At 41.2% G+C, this 21,733-nt stretch overlaps 2 protein-coding genes across 4 annotated transcripts in view; one reads left to right on the top strand and one right to left on the bottom strand.

Annotated features, from left to right (window-relative positions):
* Window positions 1-1,719, bottom strand: part of CNOT11 (CCR4-NOT transcription complex subunit 11) — a 15,805-nt gene extending 14,086 nt beyond the window's left edge. Inside the window, exon 1 of the mRNA XM_044433904.1 lies at window positions 1,007-1,719. Coding sequence (XP_044289839.1) covers window positions 1,007-1,517 — 511 coding nt within the window. The 5' untranslated portion in view covers window positions 1,518-1,719. The remainder of the gene's footprint in view (window positions 1-1,006) is intronic.
* The window catches only part of TBC1D8 (TBC1 domain family member 8), a 65,609-nt gene continuing 44,932 nt past the window's right edge, over window positions 1,057-21,733 (top strand). For 2 of the 3 annotated variants that reach the window (XM_044433896.1, XM_044433884.1), the window contains exons 1-2: window positions 1,057-1,163; window positions 14,420-15,094. In XM_044433896.1, coding sequence (XP_044289831.1) covers window positions 14,968-15,094 — 127 coding nt within the window. In that variant the 5' untranslated portion in view covers window positions 1,057-1,163; window positions 14,420-14,967. Of the gene's footprint in view, window positions 1,164-1,527; window positions 1,929-14,419; window positions 15,095-21,733 lie in introns of those variants that run through there. The other variant, XM_044433889.1, reaches the window with a different exon arrangement.

The raw sequence follows: 21,733 nt of genomic DNA, 5'->3' as shown, positions 1-21,733 counted from the left end.
AGGGGACAGCAAATTTACACTGTTATACAAGCTGTATACTCACTACTTTACATTGTAGCAAAGTGTCATTTCTTCAGGGTTGTCACATGAAAAGATATAATAAAATATTTGCAAAATGTGAGGGGTGTACTCACTTCTGTGATATACTGTATGTATGATGTATATACATAGATAACATGTTATCTGCTTATTTTCTCTGAAAATGTTTACATTGGAACTTTTTCTTTCCCACATTGTTAATTTATGGTAATATATTTTGAAATTGTATTAAAATTTGATGTTGTAAAACACATTTTTAAGAATATTATTGAACTGCTTTATTTAAATAGTTTGCAAATAAATCTATTATGCTGCATTTCAACTTAGAAAGAGTGACTGGCTATAACCACATACAGTATTCCCCTTACAAAGCAGCAATTCCAATGAGACTAGTTTAAAACATAAATGAAATGCACTTTGTATTATAACAGGAGATACTTTGTAAAATAGGATAATTGAGATGTGTTCAAGATCACTTAACACAAGACTACTTAATCACATCCAGAGATCTTCAGTGTATTCTTTACAGGTAAGTTTGGGGCTGTAATATATTAGTGAAAACTAACATTTGAGAATAATCATCATAGCGACTATAATGAAGACCACTCATACAGTGTGAGAAGAGAGCTATCCAAACTGTAGCATCCGACAAAAAGACAGATTAAATTGCAGCCCTATAATTCCCGGGAATAAGCCCTATTGAACAGTACTTTTGAGTAGACGTTCAGGATTGTACGGCAGTTTATACCGAAACATAAGAACCGGCTCAACTGACCATAGATATTATAGCTGATAAGCTGGCGGCAGTAACTGAGCAGGACTATTTATATATTTTTAAGAAGTGAGGTACAGGGTCTGGGAAAGTTGCTTAGCAGGTTGGGTATCCATTATCCGCTGCTTCCGAATACCTCACTATTCGGAATGCGACAAGGCACAAGCCGAGCCCAGGAGGCGACTGCGGTGGTACCTGAGAGCGGCGGCCTCTCGCTATCGTCGTCGCCGCTGCCGCCGCCGGCCGAGCCGGAGGTTGCGCGCTCCGGAGGCGCCGGGTTGAGGAGATGGGCGAAGATGGCGGCGAAGGGGTTGGCGGCGAGGGGCTCCGTGCGGTACATCTCCCACAGCAGGTACAGAGCAATGAGGCGCTGCGGTGGGGTCGGCAGCAGGTCGGGCTGCTGAAGCAGCAGCACTAGGACGGAGCCCACGCGGAAGTGCTCGGCCTTGCCGAAGTAGTGGTGGAAGGCGGTGGAGAGGCCCTCGAAGGTACCGCCTGCGGCCTCCTCAGACACGATGCTCAGCAGGCTCGACAGCTCTTTCGGGGAAAGGCTCATCTTCCCCGCCGGCGGCGGCGGCGGCAACACCGCCTCGCTGCCGGCGCCGCTACCGCTACTAATAATACTAAAACCGGCAGCAGCACCGCCAGGAATCGAACCCGTAACGTAGCCGGGCTCTGGACTAGCACCGGCCCCGCCCCCTAGCATTCAGCCCCGCCCTTCCCACTGTCTGGTCTCGCCTGTGCGCGCCCCCATCTACCTAGCTGCCCTTGTTCTCCCCGTGCGTTTCTCCTCGCCCGCGCGCATGCGGACCCGACGCTTTCGCGCGCGCCTTCCCGCCCACGCGCTGTTCACCGCCCACCCTCCTTTCGTGCCGCTACTGCCGTAAAGCCAGTCTCCGCCGGATGTCTTTCTTTGCGGCCGTGTGGTTTTGTTTTTTCGCCGCCGCTGTCGCGAAGCAAAGCCGCTGTCGCAAAGCCAGTGCGGGAAACGAGTTCCCCAAGGAGGAAGAGAGGAACCTCATTGGAGGGAATTGGTCTTCGAGGCTCTCCCGCGAAAAGATTGGCTGCTTGAAATCCTGGTCCTCAGAAGTTAGAAAGGGATTGGCTGTCTCTTCCTGTAGGTGGAGCGGGTAGTAACTCCAATAGTAAATATTGCAAGGAGTCATACTGTCGTGCGGAGATTTTTGAAATATTTGAGAGAAATGTGCCCCATCTCTGTGTTAAGTGTTGAGATTATTTTTACACGTGCACCTTGATCCGCAATCAGTGGATTTCGGCTATATACTAGTAGATCGATTTATGTAAGTCCAACTGTATACAGTGGTGCTTACTTTAAGATTGCAGCTTCAAGACTCTAATCCTGAACATTTACTTTTGGATATGGAAGGCTACACTATGATAAAATCTGAACATTTTGTATTGAATATAAACTGCATTAAAGTACACTGAAATACACAGTGCAAGGACAATCCAAATCCCCTTAGGCTAACTCCAGGATAAATATTTGTGCATATTATGAAAAATGCACAACTATATACTTTTATCCAACGTGGACTTAAATATCATATATTAAACTTCATATAGAAATGATCTTGGACAAACTGAGAATGGTAGGCCTTTTTGCCTTAAATATGCATAGGATTAAGCCTTTCATGCTGTAAGTTACTGGAGCAAACCCAGTTGTATTTACTTAGAAGTAATTCTGTTTTATTCTCTAACCCACCCAGGAAGCTGTCTGGCTAATGAGGTGGACTAAACATACAATCAATCAATCAGTCTTGCTCAGCTCTGCATATGCCAGTGATGAACAGGGCAACTGTACTGCTTTTCTTTTTTGCTTGCTTATTTTACAAAAGGCAAATGAGTTAATTACCCATCACATGACATATGAACTTCCCTTCCATTAGTTCACTTCAATACACTATCCTCCCAATTCCTGTCAACTCATTTTCAGTGAATTCCCAAAGAAATGAATTCCCTTCCCACTTCAAAATAAAACTCTCTAATTTTCTTTTCTGATTAACCAGTTTGGTCCAATTCTCCTCCATGCTTCCAGATTAAAGAAATGGGATTTGGCAAAGAAGTGGCATACATGAGGGATAGATGCTATTTTCTTATCAACAGCCACCTACAACTGTTCTGCTTGAGATCATGTCAGTCACCACATTGGCACAGTGTAACATACCCAGCTGGTACTTTGAACACTTACGCAGAGGTAGGTATGGGAAGAGAAATACACAAACACTTTTTCTTTTCTGGAAGTACACCTGCACGAAGTGCTGACTCCTGCTGGGCCTTCAGAATAGTGTTTGTAAAAAGCTTTTTGAAAAGACACTTTGGTTTCCCTATGTACAATATGTGTCTGTGTGTATTCCTTTTCAAATATGGCAGGTGTTGATGCCCTTTGGAACCAGAATAATCTCCAAGTTATCGCAATAATTCTTACAATAACCCTCAAAAGTAGGTCAATCTATATAACAGGTAGGGAATAACAGTGAAAACACTTGAAAGGGAGGATGGTTTTACACAAAATATGAGAAGCTAATTTGATTTATTTAGGATTATTCCTGAAAGTGGTACACCACCTAGTACCTCCTCCCTTACCCCACAAAAGTATGAAAACATTATCATGTCTATTGCTGATGGTAAGTGTGGCACAACTTTTATTTCTCTGCTTGCAATGCATTCTAGCTAAGTGGCAGAAAGGCTATTACATTTTGATATTTGGAAGTTTATGTTGACACCTGCAAAGTACTACTATGAGATATTGTAGGCACTTTGAGAATAAAGGTTTTTTTGCTGAGATCTTGACATTATTATTGATCCAGTGGAAGTATTCAGAGCACTGTCTATTCTGGTTTTATATGATTCATTTCAGTTGATCTGACCTGAGGATGTAGACCAAGTTTTTTTAGAAAGATTCATTCAGTCACCTGTGTTCTTAATTCTGGTTCATTTTGGCAAGTAATATTAAGCTGGATGAGATTGGTTCAGTGGTTTCCAGAGGCTATTAATGTTTTTTTGTGAGAGCAAATGGCCTCTGCCGCCTTCAATAAGGTAGTTATGAGAATTTAACAACCTTCACCAAAATATGTCCTTTCTAGGGTATGGTGCTTATAACTCCAAGGCCTATTAGATGAAACAGAATATGTAGACTTGAGGTCTCTGTTATGCCCACAGATGGCTTTCTTGGTATCTGCCAGGCTCCTTGTCCCAGCTATTTTTATTTGTTTCCCTAGGATTTTTATTAATTCAAAACATTAAGTGGGAAGCTGGTATGCTGCGAACAAAATTGCTGCTTCCCAGTATCATATTTATTTAGGACCAAAAGACTGGTTTTGTGTTTTTGAGCTCAAGCCTTAAATCTGTTTTATACTTAGGTTTTTATGCAAGTTACTTTTCTTTCAGTCTTACCAGTTTGCCTGTTGCAAAATAAGTATGAATGTTTTGTGACTGGCCATATATAGACATATGAATGGCAAGCCCATATGAATGGGCAAGACACAGCCCATGGCACCCACCCCATTTGCGACAGTACCCACAGCACATTACCAAAACTCCATATGCATCCACCAGTCCATAAAGCTTGAGGATCCCTGATTTTGACCCATTTCAGACTGGTTTTAGGCTATTGTTTGGCATGGAGACTGCCTTGTTTGCCCTGGTGTATGGTTTTTGCCAACAGACAGACAGAGGCATGGAAGCCTATTGATGCTCCTTGACCTTTCAGAGGCTTTTAATACCATTGGCACTGGCAGCTTGCTAGACTGACTTTGCACATTTATTTATTAAACTTATATTCTGCTGTATTGGCCCAAGGGTCCTCCAAGCAGATTACAATGAGATAAAACACACCATAACAATGAAAGCAATCAATTAAAACACATAGCAATAAACAAAAGACAAAAAATACACAGCTGATTTAAAAGTGTGTAGATTAAAACAACAATATCACAACATTATCAAGATAAAATCAATTATTAAAATGCCTGTGGAAACATTGGGCTGGGAGCCATGTTGCCATGGAGGTTCCACTTAAACCCATTGGCTCAGTTTTAGAAAGTAACATTGTGGGATTTCTGTCCAACGCCTTGGGATTTGAGCTGTGGAATTTCACATTGTTCTACCTTATCTCTCATGTTTTATAACATCTGTATGAAGCTACTGAAGGAGGTCACCTGAGGATTTGGAGCGAGTTCCGTTTCTTTGTATTATGTAAGGCTGCGGAGGTACTGAACCACTTTGTGGAGTCAGTAAAAGGATGAATGAGAGTTGTCAGGAAATTAATTTTTATTCTGAGGTCATTCTGCACACATTAATTACATTGTCTGTATGCATTACATCATACCATTTTAATCTCAAGGCTGGAATTGAGCTTTTGCCATATTAGGCAGAGTGGCTTCAGCTATGCTGCTGTGAAAACTTTTGTACACACCTTCCCTTCCTGAACCTGAATAAGCTATTCAGGCTGCCAGTCATTGGCTGAAGAAACTATCCAGCCAGGGAGGGATAGGTTAAGGAGGCTTCCCTCATATTTGTCAAGAGCCTGGGGGATATAGAGCCAGGAGACTATAGTTGCCCTTGGTCCTCATTTTCATTTTTGTCTACTTGTTCCAGCTTCTCTCTGGGCATGTAAAGTTCTTGCATCTTAGCTTGAGGCCTCTCCTATTGAAAGAGCCTTACTTTGGTGAAATATAGGATGGACTAGGTATTGCTTTATTTCTCCCTGCAGATTATTCCAAAGGGTTCCTCAGGAATTTTCCTTGATATTTCTACAATGCTTTATCACTCCCTGCCCCTTTCATGATAAACTGCACATCTATTTCAAAGCTTCTGTGTGCTTTATTGCACTTAAGCATAAATACTAAATTCAGAGCCTGCTGCCTGTCTTGCTAGTGCTTAGAGTTATAAGTTTGGGGCTTGAAGGAGAGGATGTCAGCTTGAAATGAATCTTATTTCTGTGCCCAAAGTGTGTCCTAAAGAGTCCTAGAATCCTGGGGATCATGCTGAGATGGATGTAAAGAGGTAGTGGCACTCTTAACAGATAACTGTTTTCCTGCTGCCTACACTTTCCCTCTCCCGTAACACTCAAACCCAGAGTCATACCAGAAAAATGATGGGTGGCAGGTTTAGGACAGATAAAAGGAAGTACTTCTGCACACAATGTATAGTTAAAGAATTTGCTGCCACTGAAAGTGGTTACAGCCACCAATCTGGATGGCTTTAAAAGGGGACTGGATAGATTCATGAGGAAGGAGGCTGGTTGCTAGCCTTGCTAGCTATGTGCTACTTCCTTTAGCTCTTCACACCAGTGTGGTGTAGTGGTTAAGAGCACAGCACTGGGACTCAAGCGATCTAGAATCTAGTCCTCGCTTGGCTGTGGAGCCAACTGGGTGATTTGGGGCCAGTCACAGATTCTCAGCCCAACTTACCTCACGGGGTGGTTGTTGTGAGGACAAGATTGAAAGCAAGAGGAGAATTGTAAGCCACTTTGAGTTCATTGTAAAAAAAAAAACGGATATAAGTTAAATAAATGCCAAATGTGGCCCACTGTGAAAAACAGGCTGTGTACCCTTGATCTAGGTAGGGTAACATCACATCTTTCAGGAAGCAATTACCTTGTCTGCCTTCTTGATTCTGAGCCCACTTAAAGGACAGGTGCTGGTATTACTTACCTTTAAAGCCTTGAGTAGGTTTGGACCTAACTATATCTAGTGGAGCATTACCCCCTTGACAATGCATTAAGATAATTAGTTGAAGAGAAGCTCTTTTCTGTCTACAGGATAGGAAAATTATGCCCCTGCAATGGAGATGGCCATTGTGCTGGTAGTATTTTGACTTCAGAATACCTTTCCAGATGAGGTAAAGTTGGCACAGATACTGTATTATTTCAGTGCATGTTCAAAACATTTTATTTACCTAGGCTTTTAAAACTCATTATATTGTATTCCATCACTTCTACTCAGAGATCATCTGCCTAGTCCTTTCTCAAATGCGATTCTATCAGTCTTCCTAATTGTAGGTATCTTGAGGGTATCTATTTCTTATTGCTAATATATGTAGGCTACTCTGGATTTTTTTTGTGGGCGGGGGGTTGAAAAGCAGGGTAAGATGTTTTAAATAAAAATAATTCAAACTACTTGTGATTATATCCTCTCAAATTGTATCTTTTTTGTCATTTTGATCCTTTATTGATGCTTGGATTTGTTATGTATATTACCCTGAGATCTTTGTCTAGATGAACTGTGGTCTAGATAAATTTAAAATAAGGTACAGTATAAGAAATGGGCAGAAGTAATTGTAATTAACTTATATATGCAGTGCTATTCTATGTACACGAACTCATAAATATCGAGTATAAGATTGCAGACTAACAGTGCAGTTCTATACATGACTACTCCCAGGCAGACCTGTACAAGATTGTACAATCATATGTAAACCTATTTGGGGTAATCCCCACTTAGTGGGATTTATTTCTGTGCAGCCTTGCATAGGATCAAGTTTCTAGGATATCCCTTCATACATGGGCCTGAAGGTAAGCCCTGCTGAACTCATTAGGACTTACTTTTGTTTTGTGTAGACATAGAGTTGTTTTGTGTTGGGCACAGAGTTGTACCTCCCCTTTTTCCTGCCTTTACTCATATTTTCAAAATAAATACTTTTGTTCAAAAAGTTCAAATGTTATCATATTTAAGGTTATATAATTTGGCTTCTGCAGATATTTTGAAAAAGTTATTGAAAGAAAGGAAGAGATAAAGTTTTGAAACCACTGGATTGTTCCAGAATCATCAACTTTCAGGAAGTCAGTTTCTTTTGCAAGAAGAAAGCAATTAAGAAATAATAGAAATTGCCACTGGCTCATCACTCCTTGGGGCATATTCTAAGGAGCAGCACCACTAGGAAATGGTCAAGAAATAGGGTTTAGGTGGTTCAGTTTCTATTATGAGGTGTTGGGTTGGTGGAGCCTCAGTTCTTCATTCAGCCTGCACCTGCATCTCTGAGTTCAATGAGTGACTAAGTACTGCAAACCTGGTTTTATGAGTTAATGTCGATCTTTTAATTGGGGGGCTTGTCTGCAATAAAATATGTGGGTTGCAGAGGTAATTTGGATCTCAATTCAAGGGATATCTGGAATTTATCATTTTGCTATATTCCAGCAGAAACAGAAAAAGGAATGGAAGGAACACATACTTCTATGATGCACTGAGATACCAGTTTGGTTCTTTGCTGCACCAAGTAAAATGTTTATGAGTTCACATATATTAATTATCATTGCAGAGCATTTGTGCATTTATCTTTAAAAATGATGCTCTACTTTGTTTTCATTTTTGGTATTATATCCACAGAAACTTTTTCTTTGTTGCTATTCCCCAAGTTCTTACATGCCCTCCTAAATCTATATATAGTATTTAAATTTGGTAGGACATATAAGAACAGCCATTTTAGACCGGATGAACGATCCATTAGGCGGGTAAGTACTCAGAGGAGGGCTTTCTCTGCGGTGGCGCCCAACCTATGGAATGCACTCCCCAGAGAGGTCCACCTGGTGCCGTCGTTATTTGTTTCTCGGCGCCAGGCGAAGACCTTTTTATTCAAATGTTATTTTAACTGTTAATATTATTCATTTTATTCTTTAGCCAGGGTGACTTAATTTATATTGTTAATTTATATTGTTTTATTGAATTCTATTTATGGTTGTGAGCCGCCCCGAGGCTTCGGCGAATGGGGCGGCATAGAAGTCCCCTAAATAAAATAAATAATAACTACAGCCCAGTAACCTACAGCCCAGTAACCAACATCCCTTCCTGGGCAAAGTGCTTGAACAGGTGGTGGCTGAACAGCTCCAGGCACTCTTGAATCAAAGAGATAGTGTAGATCCAGTTCAGGCAGGCTTCAGGCTTGGTTTTGGAGCAGAAACTGCCTTAGTTGCCCTGCGGGATGACCTTTGCCAGGAGTGTGATGGAGAGTGTGACCCTATTGTCCTGGGCCTCCCAGTGGCTTTTGATACCATTGATCATGGTATCCTGGATAAGCTGACTGGGCTATGAGTAGGAGGAACTGCATTGATCCATTCCTATTTGACTGGTTGATTCCAGAAAGGGGTTCTGGGGGATTATTGTTCTGTGCCATGTACCCGAGGGTTCCATTTTGTCCCTTATCCTATTTAACATGTACATGAAACTGCAGGGAGGTTATGTAGAGATAGGGGCTGATATGCAGATGATTCTCAGTTCTACCTCTTTTTTTCATCAAACCCAGGTGAGGCAGTAGACATTCTGAATCAGTGTCTGAGCATAGTAATGGATTGGATGAGGGCCAACAGACTCAGCCTAGACAAGACAGAGGTGCTATTAGTAGGTGGTTCATCTCTCCAGTTGGTTGATATCCAACCATTTTGGATGGGGTTGCACTCCCCCTAAAGGAAAAGGTTCATATTTGGGAGAGGTCCTGAACCAAGAGTTGTCACTTGAGGCACAAGTAAACTCAGTGACACAGAGCACCTTTTATCAGCTTAAGCTGGTATACCAACTTTGACCCTACCTGGACAGAGAGAGCCTAGTTACAATTACCCATGCTCTAGTAACATCTCATTTGGATAAATGCAATGCACTATGTGTGCAGATGCCTTTGAAAATAGTAGAGAAACTACAGCTGATCCAAAACAAGGCAGCAAGGCTGCTGATGGGGCCTGGATCACAAAATAAACAAAAACAAAAACCCAACATTATGCCAGTCCTCTTCCAGCTGCACTGACTGCCAGTTGAAGTCCAGGCCCGATTCAAAATGCTAGTACTTCCATTCAAAGTCCGAAACAACTTGGCACCAGGTTATCTGAAGGATCTTCTCATCCCATATGTACCTATTCAAACCCTGAGGTCATCTTCAGGGGTCATTCTCTGAAAGCCCTGACCAAAGGAAGTAAAGCAGGTGGCTACCAGCAGGAGGACCTTTTTTATTGTGGCACCCCAGTTGCACAATAAGCATCCTGAAGAGGTATACCTAGCCCCTACTTTATATTCTTTTTGGCAACAGGTGAAAAACTTTTCATTCTTCCAGCATTTTAATTTTAACTTTTTTAAAATATTGCATCTGTTTCACTGCTATGTTTCTGTGCTGGTTCAATTGCCATTGTGGTCTGGTTGTTTTAGGTTAAATGTATTTATATGAGTGTTTTTGCTTGTATGTATTTTGTAATTTAGGTTAGTTGTATCTTACATGTGTGCTTGTGCTCCTGTCTTTCTTAACCACCCAGAGAGCTTTGCCTGTTGGGTGGTATAAAATGAATCAATCAATCTTTAGTTATTTTAAATTGTGAGGTATATATTTAGCATTCAATTTTTTCATCTTAGTGGTGAATGCTGTTCATCTGATGCATTGTGGCAGTAGAATTGAGAGCTATCGATTTCCTTAGCAGCCTTGATAGGTGTATGTTGAAGTATTTGCATTTAAAAGAGCAAAAGTTAATCCAGCTTTGTGTGCAGAGGGTCGGGGATTAAATGAGCCATTAAAGTGTGTTTAGGTATCTTCCTAAGTGACACTTAGAATTAACAACTACCAATACTGCATCAAGTTTTGCCTGGAGTCCCAACTGAATGTGCTCAACTGTACCAGGTGAAGGTTTTTGACAACCCTTGGGCAAGGCACTCTTAATGGCCCTCTCAGTGCCATTGTCATCACCTGCTATTGTTTCTCCTGAAACAATTGCTCTCACTCACCTGATGTCAGTCCTTTGTTTAAATAGTGAATGCATGTCTAGGTTAGTAGACCTTACCTTTATAAAGTTTCCATGTAGAAATGGTGTCAGAAGCAAGGAAGGCTGAATGCTATCTCACTGTCTAATGGCAGCACTGTATATGGGTCCAGTTGTGGGATGATGGCTTGAAGATGGAGATGTTAGAATCCAACTCTATACTGAAAGTACAGGCAACAGCCTGAAATGGGCCCAAAGGCAAGAGTACTCAGCTTATTACAGACTGAGAAAATAGTAGTGGAAACAACACTGAAGATCAACAGTTCTGGAGCAGGAAACAGACTGCAGATTCCTGAGCGAAGTTTGCAGTATACTCCTCAGCTGCAGCATAAGAAAAGGCTTTGAAATGACCACCTAAGAACAAAAGAAGAGGCTTGCAGTACTCAGGCCAAAGGCATATCTAATGCAACATTCTGTTTCTCACAGTAGCGAATGCCATGGCAAGGCTGGCAAGAGCCTTTTCCTATTGTTGCTTCCCAGCAATTTCAGCTGACAGGTACGCTGCATCCAATCATGAAAGCAATATATAAGGTCTTCATATCCAGTGGCCATGATAGCCTGAGGGCACAATCCTATGGCCTGCTCATGTTGGGGGGGGGGCATAGGAGCATTCAGAGCCTGAGCTCCAGGATCCTATGACCCCTAAGCTGGGACTCTGAAGGCTGAGCACTCACCTCTATCTCCTCACAGTCCACATGGAAAGCACTAAGGATACAACTGAGCTTCAGAGATGAGGAAAAGGGGCATGTTGAGGGGAGGGGAGACAGGCCAATGGTTAAGCCATTACCTGTTGGTGCCCCAGTCTCCTTCCCTCTCTTTCTGATGTTTCATCCAGGCAGCTGAAAATGAGGTCTAGGTGAAATGAGACGCTACAGAAGTAGCGTTCATTTCCACCACAATTGGCTTATGCCCTTATAATCCATTAATTTATCTAAGTTATTTTTAAAGACACCCAAGTTGGTGGCTTCATCACAGCTCACAAATTCCATAGTTTTACTATGTATGGTGCTTTATTTTGTCTGTCCTTCATCTCCCTTTATTTAGGTTTAGTGAATAAGTGCTAATTCTAGTAATGTAACAAAGAAAAACTTCTCTATATCCATATTCTGCACATCATGCTCTTCTTTGCTACTTACATTTGTTTCTGCCTCCACACCATTAGTTGTCCTTTTGCCAAATAGACTTAAACATTGCAACATTTCCTTGTACAGGAAGTCAAAGCCCTCTGGTGTCATGCTAAGGTCCTAAGCTAGTTTGACCCCAAGAGGTCATATGCCTAAGTATGGGAATAGGCATTGCACCCTAGATTCCAAACACAATGCGTATTTCCTTTGTAAACATTCACTTCAGAATGAAATGGCCTGCACTGGATCTGTTTGAAGGCTACACAGATGCCATGTTTCATCAAGTAGATCATGGATGACTATTATTCAGTTAGTAATTCAACAGGTGTAAGTTTTAGAAGCACTAAAACTTCTATTAAATTTGTTTTGCTATTAGCCTTACCTAAATGGGCAGTCCTGTGCCCCTTTAATATATATATTAGAGTGCAATACTATGGATGTTTAGACATAAAAATGGCATGCTGCTTTCTGCATCCCACAGCTGCCATGTGCAATTTACCTGCAGAGAGAGGCTATGTTCATTCCCTCTCGGCTCTCTTAATGCCAGGAGACAAGCAAGGCTTTGGTTTGTAAGTGGGTCTATTGAGCTGGAAGATGGTTTTTAAAAATTCTTTTGCTGTGCCTTTCATTGCTTACTGTATTGTTTTTATCAAGCTTTATTAGTGATTGTGAGCCACCCTGAGTGCCAATTTTGATTGAAAGGCAAGGTACATCATAAATGATAGGATTGTGCCCTAATCAGACTACTTGGGTACTTGTTAAGCAGGCTAGTATCTTTTTCATAAAACAAATTAACTGCTTATTGAGCAACTGAGAAGAATGCTGACTTGACTGCATATTATTCCTTATATAGAATGGACAAAATATGAATGTGTTCAATGAAAGTGAAAAGGTAAGGAAAGACCTGTGGAAAACTTCATAGCCCCCTTTCCCAGATGTTTTAGATCACCTTTTGATGTTTTAGGCCACCTTTTATTTTTAATTGTGCAAATTATAAACAGTATTGGCCAATAATAAACAAATCTACCAATCCTTCCAATTGGGAAATCCAATTCATTAGACAGGAATTAATTAGTGTAACTATTTGTATTGATTATATCATACACCAATGCTTCACTTATAACATACTATGTTTATAACATGTCTACCTCACTTTCTACTGCTGCAGTTTTGGAAATCCCCAGGTGGTATATTTGAAATGTAAATGACTTGAACTAGCAAAATTGCAGGGAAAGCATACACTTCCTATATAATTGTGGTCAGTGATAACAATGCTGATATAAACTAGATGAATTCTGACAGGATTCTAATTTTTAAAAACTACTTTGAAAGTGGATGTGTACTCTTACTGTAGGAGTGCTTTTCAGAGATGATCTGCTGCAGAGCTGCCCGAATGTCAGCCGTAATAGGATATAATGGAAAGTAAATGAGTTAATGTGAGGATTCATGAGAATCAAATGATGTGTATGTATATTGTTTATCACAGCAAAAAAACCCAAAAACGCATTTTACTATAATGTGTTTCAGTCTAGGTATTCTGAGGTAAAGAATACTAAGGATTCTGTTGAACATTCTCACACAGCTGTGAAGGAAAACACTTAATACCAACTAACCTTATCCATTTAACTTTGACAAATTACTAAAATCCTTTTTTTCCTTTCTCATTTTAAAATATTGACTAATTTTAGTCATGCAAAGGACATGTTATTACAACACAAATAATACTAAAATGTCTTTGGAGAAATAAAAAAGTAATGCTGCAGTCTCAGACACTTACTTGGGAGTAAGACGCATTGAACTCACTGTGGGTTATTTATAAGTAAATACGCATAGGATTTCAGTTAACTAAAAATTACTGATGCTATAACATAGTTCAGTTTGCTTCCCAAATATAAAATTAGTAAAGACACAGCATGTTAAGATTCAGAAAACAGCTTTTGTATAGCCTGATCCAATGGCCACCACTACATTAGGGCTTACTCTGATGTAAACTCATCAATATTATATACCCTCTAAGCAGCAACTTATGAACATATTAATATTACAAGAACCACTCATATCTAGAATGTGACTTTGCCTTTTGATTGTTCCGTTACTATGAGTTATTTTTTACTGGTGCCTCCTGAAGATATGGACAAGATCCTTGGAAATATGAGGACCACCTGTGTGCTTGTCCCTCTTGCAGTTTAAAGTGGCTAGAAGTGGAGCATACAGTTGGATGGAAAAGAAAAGCCTCCTTGAGAGAAGTAATAATAGCAACCTTCAAAGAAGACTTCTTTAGATGCCAAAGTTTTGGATATTTATTGCCCTATTGGCAAATGGACCACTTTGGGGTCAAGATGCTCAAACATGTGGTCCAGTTCTAGGAACTTCCTAGATAGTGTTTCTGTAGATGCTTTACAACTATCATAAAATAGCTTTTCACAAGCTTGGAGGCTGCTGAAGGAAACCTTATGTAAGAAATAACAGGATAGGAGGCTTGCTTCATTGTCCCCCTCCATCCCTATATGAGATTACTCAAACCTTCCCCAACATGGTGCTCTCCAGATGTTTTGGACCACAACTCCCTAAAGTCTCAGTTAATAATCAGGGATTATGGGACTTGTACTTTAAAATCTCTAGAGAGTGCAACGCTGGGAAAGGCTGGATTACCCAGTAGCAAGGGGGGGGGGGAACCGTATTCTGCACATGCTCAGAGCTACGCCTCTCTTTTGCTTCTCTATGTTTCTCCAGCGTTGCTTGACGAACGTTCTTGCTCCAATGGCCCGAGAGCTACGCCCTTGGGAGGAAAACAAGCCCTACCTACAGGAAAGGCCAATGCTGGAGGAAGTGACCCCACAATCAATGCCGCCGCCTCCGAGCTAAGGGCCTGTTCTTAGCCGGTTGGAACGCCGCGGACTGCGTGGAAAACAAGACCCGAGATTTTTCCGCTCCGATCCTCCCCCTCCAACTTCTTCCTCCCCTGGTGGTCAGGCCAGGTTGCTTCCTGTTTCTCTTCCAGAAACCAAACTCCTATGAGGCAGCTTGAGAGGCGGTTTCGCTGCGGTCCGGGGGTGCCGGTGGGCGGCCGGGTCTTCTCGCGAAACCTCTCTGGTGCAGCCGATCCCAGCCCCTGGAGAGAGGGAAGGCGCGGAGCGGCAGCTCCACCTCCCGGGCCGGTTCTGGCTGGGGGCGACTCGCTTCCTTGCCGCCAATTGAGCGACGGCGCCCAGCGGCAGCAGGCGGGGTGATGTGACCCCCTGGCGGCGCGGCCGGCGGGCCAGCACTTGCAGGACGGGAAGATGTGGCTGAAGCCCGAGGAGGTGCTGCTGAAAAACGCCCTCAAGCTGTGGGTGACCCAGAAGAGCAGCGGCTACTTCATTTTGCAGCGCCGGCGGGGACACGGCGACAGCGGCGGGCGCTTTACTGGTACTGACCCACCGAGCGGGGCTGGCTGGCTGGGTTGCGGGTTGGATGGTCCGAGCCCAGAGGGTTGGGGGTCTGACTAGGTCGGCTGGAAGCGGCCGTGGAGAGGCAAAGGGCTGGCTGACCCGCGGCTGCTGGAGAGGCGGCAAGCCTTGCGCAGGAAGGCAGGGAGGCAGGCGTGGAAATAGAACTCGTCTCTCATCTGCGGAGGGCGAGCTGGGCTGCCTTGGCTGGGCCGTGGGGGAACCTCATCGCGCTCGCCTTTCTCAAGGAGGAGGCCCACCGGTGGTCCCGCCTTTCTGTCCCATCTAGTCCACAAAGCTCATGCCACAACACGCCTGCTGGTCTTTAAAGGGGTGTGTGTGTGTGTGGTTTTTCTGTAGCCCGACTCTGATCAAACTCATAGCTGAGGGGAAAGTAACTTCTATGGGGTGTGCGGGTGTGCCTTGACTGAGAGGCGGGGTTGTTTGGAGAGATGGTTTCTTTTGTACTTTGGGCTGGGGAAGGTAGATAGACGGAGAGAAACAAGGTTCTTTGTTCATTCTTATGGCTGGAGCAAGAGGCCCCAGCTAAAGAACAGGGAACCTGAATATGTTCCCCCTTTGGGCTTGATTGTGCACTACAAATAGTGTCTTTCCTTCTTTTCCTTTCAGTGGACAAACTAGACTGGGTGGTCTTGATTAAAGGGAGTAGGGAAGAGACAGCTGATATCTTTGTGCAAATATAAGCACGTCAAACCCCCATAAAAGAAAAAAAAGTATCCTTAAAGGTTTCTGTTCTCCAAAGACTCCAGTATTTCAAATTAGTTGCATTCAAAATGTCTAGAACATATTGTTCAGGTGCCTGGGACAGCTGTTAAGACAAAGGAGAGGAATTAGAGAAAGAGAAATATTTTAAAGCCACAGTTTTCAAGATGCTGAAACTTAATTTCTTAAGATAAGATGTAGAATATGAAGGCACCGAAAAGATGTATTTAAGCTGTGAAAATGAGCAGAATATGTGACATTTTGCAAGAGTTGCCCAACTTCGGAATTTCAGTACAGGCAAGGCAGTCAGTTAAAGACAACTCTGCCTTTTACTGGTCTTAAAAGAGTGGTTGTATTTATAACTTCGTTTGTATCTCTCATAATTATAGCTAACTAATAGGGAATAAATAAGTTGCTGGGTTTTTTTTCACTGAGTGAACATAATGGTGGCTAAATTGTGAGCTATTTTTGTGAGCTGCCCCGAGGCTTCGGTGAATGAGGCGGCATAGAAGCTCGCTAAATAAATAAATATGGTGGTCAGACATGCAATACAAATGATATGATTGCACTCATTGTTTAGGATAGGATGAATATGTTGAGCATGTAGAGGAACAGTTGGACACTTATACATTGATACTGTTTTAGAAGAACATTTTCTAGGTTAACAATAAACACTTTGTTTTTCTAAGTTAAACTTTGTAACTTTCTAGGTTAACAATAAAAATAAAGATTTCCAGCATTTATTGTTAATGTGGTATTTCTTGTGAATACAATAATGTTTTGGAAGTGAATTGCACAGCGACTGCCCAAATTGTGTGTCAGAAATTCTTCTGCCTTCAGAAATGCTCTTACATTTTCCACTGTTGAACAGCCACAAGTACAGTTCCAATGTAGAGTATGTGTGTCAGGCTGGGGAAAACTATTTCCATTCTTGAAGTGCCATCACTAGTGTCAGCACAATTATGATCCTGGACTTTTCAACTAAAGTAGTAATTATCATATACTTTTATGGCACAGTGCAGATCTTGACTTACAATGTGATTAAAATACACTGTTCCATGCATGTGGAGCAGCTAGTTCCACCATAAAGTGAAGATGCTATCGGTTTCAGTCATCTTGCCAACTCTTCCTGTCACCACCTGTAGCACATCTTTCTTTGGCTCCAACCACCCAATGTCTCTATTTGCTGTGCCCCATAAGTTCTCGGGGAAATCAACCTTACGATAACAAAACCAACACTTCATTTTTGAGGCACTACACTTTTGAATAGCAGATGTTGAAGATAAAATAGGGCCATTGTTGCCCCAGTATCTTAGTTGTAAACTTTGTATAAGCATCTTGATGGCCTTTGTAAGAATTAGTATGCAGAACCAATTCTAAGCAGAAGTTGAGAGAGGCAATACACTAGGTGTGACCAGACTTGCTCAAAGAGCCACATATGGTAAAATTCAGATGTTTGAAAGCTGCAAATGGGTGCCAGGTGGTTAACAGTGAGCCGCAAAATAAACTCAAAGGCTACCCCTACAATATTTTACTCATTTATTAAAGGCATTTTTATACCATTCCTTTAGTCTGAACAATTTTCAGAACAGTTTACAACACATGAAAAGCTTAAAACATAACATATAATGCCAAACTAGATTTAAACAATCCCAAGATAAAACCAATAAGAATACAACCTCATAGTAATAAAACAGAATATAAAACCAAATATATAATCCAATAAGAATAATTATACATTAATTAAATCTTAAAGCAAATTAAACAAATGACCACAGTGTCATATAAAATAAGCTAAATATATGATTTTAATTAAAATGATGAGAAAATAAAATATTTTAGCCTGGCACCAAAAGGTAATAACATTGGAGCCAGGAAGCACCTCTCTAAGGAGCTGGTTCCTTAACTAGGGGGCTACAGCTGAAAAGGTCCTTCTCCAGGTAGCCACCTTCCTTATATCTTTCACAGCAGGCTTCCAGAGAAGGACCTCTCATGTTGTCCTTAGGGTCTGGGCAGGGGTGTATCCCTTTGAATACTAGATGCTAGAGCCAAATGAAAGGTTAAGGTCATTGCCTTCATGTTCTGTTTGATGAATTAGAAACATCTGGCTATCCAGATTTCCCTCCAGTTCATTTCCCTTCCATATCTAAATTTGTTTATCTCCAGCAACCCTTCATGTTAATTGTTTCAACAAGCATTTAGGATTTGAGATGGTCAATATAATATGCAGTTTGGAAATATTATGCAGAGACTAGCAAGTGATCCTAATAGCCTTTGTCCTGGCAATACACATTTGCAAATCCATGAAGTACATTATATGAATTTATTTATACAATGATAGCACTGTGTGTAGTGCTTACTGTGATTACTGTACAGAATTTTAACTACTTTATTCACCATTTAGATTTTTTTGAGCTATTTAAAGATCAGAAAGTTAAACCAGGAGCAAAAGCAGTACATAATTGGTTCAAAGTCTTTCTTGCAATCTAAATAACAAATCTACACAAATAATAGTCCCAAGAATTATCATGAAAAAACCCAGCGGTAAACATTCAGTCAGATCCATTTGTTTATTTGAAATACTCCAGAACAGGCTATCACATGTGTTTAAATTCCCATGTTTTTCTGATTGCTTTTTTGTGTGGAAATACTTCTTTTTGCAATTTCATATTTCAGAATGACCCTCTTTTAACACACAAATCATTGAAAATACATGCCTTCAGTATAGTTCTATTTTAAAGTTGAAAGGGAATTGGTGCTGGAGATATAACTTCTTATAGGAGCCAATTTCTTTCCCTGCTACAGAGTGAGATTTGTTTTCCTTCACCTTTGCACTTCTTCTGACATATATCCAGACTCCTGAACCAGTATGAAGTTTGTTCATCTTGTCATGTTTGGGGTACCTTTTCGATTTTCTAAATCTGTTTATCTGGTACATTTGCTCAGTTTGTGCTTCCTTCCCCTGCTCCCCAAAGCTTTCTTGTTCTTCAATTCATACTGTATTAGTTGTAGTTGCGGCCAAACGGGATGAGGTCAGATTGCAGTGTGTTAAAAATACTAATGTTTATTCCTGGGCTTTCTGTTCAAAGAAATTTTAGGGCAATAGGCAAATTGTTTTTGTGGTTTCCCCAAAGAAAGTGCAGTCTGTTCTGATGGATATTCTGCTGATATAAACTTATTAGAGTTGATAGTTTTAAAGAAGTAGTGCAGTGGAAATAATCCAAGTCAAAGTTAAGCACATTCACATCCTAGAACTGCTTCTCAGAACCTCTCTATGCAGACACCTCCCTTATTTCTTTTAATAAATTCAACTTTTCAAGGAAGTTGAAAAGGAATCCTATGAATCATTCCCCTAGTCAAAGAGCCCCCAAAGCTCTGCTTGTGGACACTCATTTCCCACCACCTTCACAAATTGTTTTTAATTTAATATTGAAAAATTGTAAGGTGCCAGGTTCTCCTTTTCCTGAACCTGTTGCTGATCAGCTGTTTAGTGGGCAGAGAAAAAAACCAAAGAGTTGAAAGGGGAGAAAAAGCAGGTCTAGCAGGTAGGAGTAGGGAGAAACATCAAAGTACAGAAGTGAAGTAAATGAGAAATGGGGCTAGGGGTTGGGAGTGGAGGATCACAGTAAGATAAAGTGATGAGTGTGTGAGACAGAGAAAGGAAGAAAGGAGATGACAAAGGGAGGCTGGCAGTGGAGGGCAAGTGAGCGAAGAATGGTCTGTGGGGATAGAAGAAAATTGGGTGTGCCAGGAAGCAACTTGTTCTATTTCACCTGCCCCCTCAGCCCTCTACCCTTGCTATTTCCCCTCTTCGTTACCCCTTGAGTAGCTAGGTCCCCATGGCAGCCATTATGTGATTAGCTACATCTCTCATAGAAACTGTTCTATGGTGCTGCTCAAAGCAATTTCTCAAATTCCTAAATATGCTCATGCTTCCAGAAAGGTTGTGGCAAAGTCTCTGAATTTATATTTTTTGCTTATGGCTAAGATGAAGTACACATAATTGAAATGTTACACAGTCGTCCTCTGTTTATTCATGTATACCAACATTTCTCCCCTCTCTTCTCTTGTTTCCCAGTATTATTTTAGATTTTAATACCTCTGCTTCAGGAACATTTCATAGCTATGAAAAACACCATCTACTTAGGTGGTGCAAAATAAATATATAATTAAACTTAGTAGAAAATGTAAGTACATGCTGAAAAATCTCATACTGAAATCAATTAAAATGCTCAATTTTGGAAGCATTGTGCTCTTAATTTCTGGGCAGTTGCTAGAGTTCAGGAATCAAAACTCAACTTTTTCAAAAGTATTTACTGGAATTTATTTGTTTCAGTATTTGTTTCTAATTTTACTTCCCTATGACACACTGGGCAGATTCCGCAACGTGTTACTTTCACTCTGTAGCACATGCCTTGCAGTATGGATTAATTGCCCATGGCCCCACTATGTGTGGAAGAGACAATAGGCCACATTGGGGGTCTGGACCTACCTCTACCTCAGTCCTCCTAGGGCTCACAGCAGGGCAAGGAGTGAGCAAGCAGGAATGTTCTGCAGGCTATTCAGCTGAATAAGCAGCTGAAGAAATCCCTGCTTCCATGCTTTTTGCAGCAGTGGGAGGGAGAAGCGGAAGCCTTTGACAGCCACCCCTAAGTGCTGCTTGGCCACTTAGACAGGAGCTAGCAGCAGCGTTTGCTGCTAGTTGCTTGGCAAGAGCAGCAGGGCGATTTTGCGGCTGTTGCCAAACAACTGGATCTTTCATGTCCAGATTGAGGCAACTGAACAACTCACTGTGGATAAAAGAATTCCAAATACAAGCCATGTGTTATCAGGGTGGATTATAAGCCAAAATAAGCTACCCCCAACAAGCTTTTCTGGGTTTGCATGATACAGTGACTTACTGTGATTTATAAGCTACAGTGTGGTGTTGTGTTGGATGAACCCACTGTAGCTTTGCTGCCTTGACTGAGTTCGCTGCTGTGAGAATCTTGCACAGACGAGGTTTTGCACACAGTTCAGATAAACTGAAGTGGATAAAACTAAATTTTTTTGTAGAAACAAAAGGTACCTTAAATGAATTTTAATTGAAGTTTTCTATGGGATTAGAATTATTGAGTCTTTAAAATGAAATTTTATGATAAATATGAAACAAACTCGGTCATGTTATGGTTCTCTCTCATGTGCTCTCATAGTGCTTCCATTTCAATTGGATCCCTCTCTATATCCTGTCTGGAATGATTTTTAGAGGGGGGTTGTTTTTTGGGGGGATGCAATATTTCTTATTGCATATACCTGGGACTGTATTTTTTCTCCATAGGGCATTTTGTGGAAGGTAAATACCACTTGCCATTTTTAATTGCTATATTGAGAGAGATTCATTTTCAGACCTAAAAATAACCTTCACAGCTGCTCTAGCATTAGGCTCTGACCAATGATTGGGAATTGTCTTAACAGCTGACATTCACAAATTCTAGGATTGTACTATTGAGCTTAGTGGCAGCCCTTCACAAGTAAGAAGTTTAAAAAAGTTTCCTGCTTTGCTAAAAGATATAATATACTGTACTTGTTTTTTGTGGAAGCGAAATTATTATACACAGGCTTGCTTAGGGTAACCCAAAGTTAAATGCACAATGACAGTACTTCAAAATGGTAAATATTGTATAGCTTTGCTTTTCACTTTAAAAGTGTTTACACAGTGACCAGGTTTGCACGATCAAGGAAGGCAAATAAGCCATAGTTGTTCCCAACCATTTGTGAGCCTCCTAGTTCATATAATGACCCTTACTAAGCACATGTTATAACATCTGGACTTTGCAGTGGTGAGGCAACTGAGTTAGTTTACAATCTGGCACATGCGGGAAGGAAAGATAAGCTGCTGCAGTTTAGTTCATCTATG

The sequence above is a fragment of the Varanus komodoensis genome, unplaced genomic scaffold (genome assembly GCF_004798865.1).
Source record: "Varanus komodoensis strain SLA01 unplaced genomic scaffold, ASM479886v1 scaffold1, whole genome shotgun sequence".
Lineage (NCBI taxonomy): Eukaryota > Metazoa > Chordata > Lepidosauria > Squamata > Varanidae > Varanus > Varanus komodoensis.
This window is presented reverse-complemented; position numbering and strand designations above follow the sequence as displayed.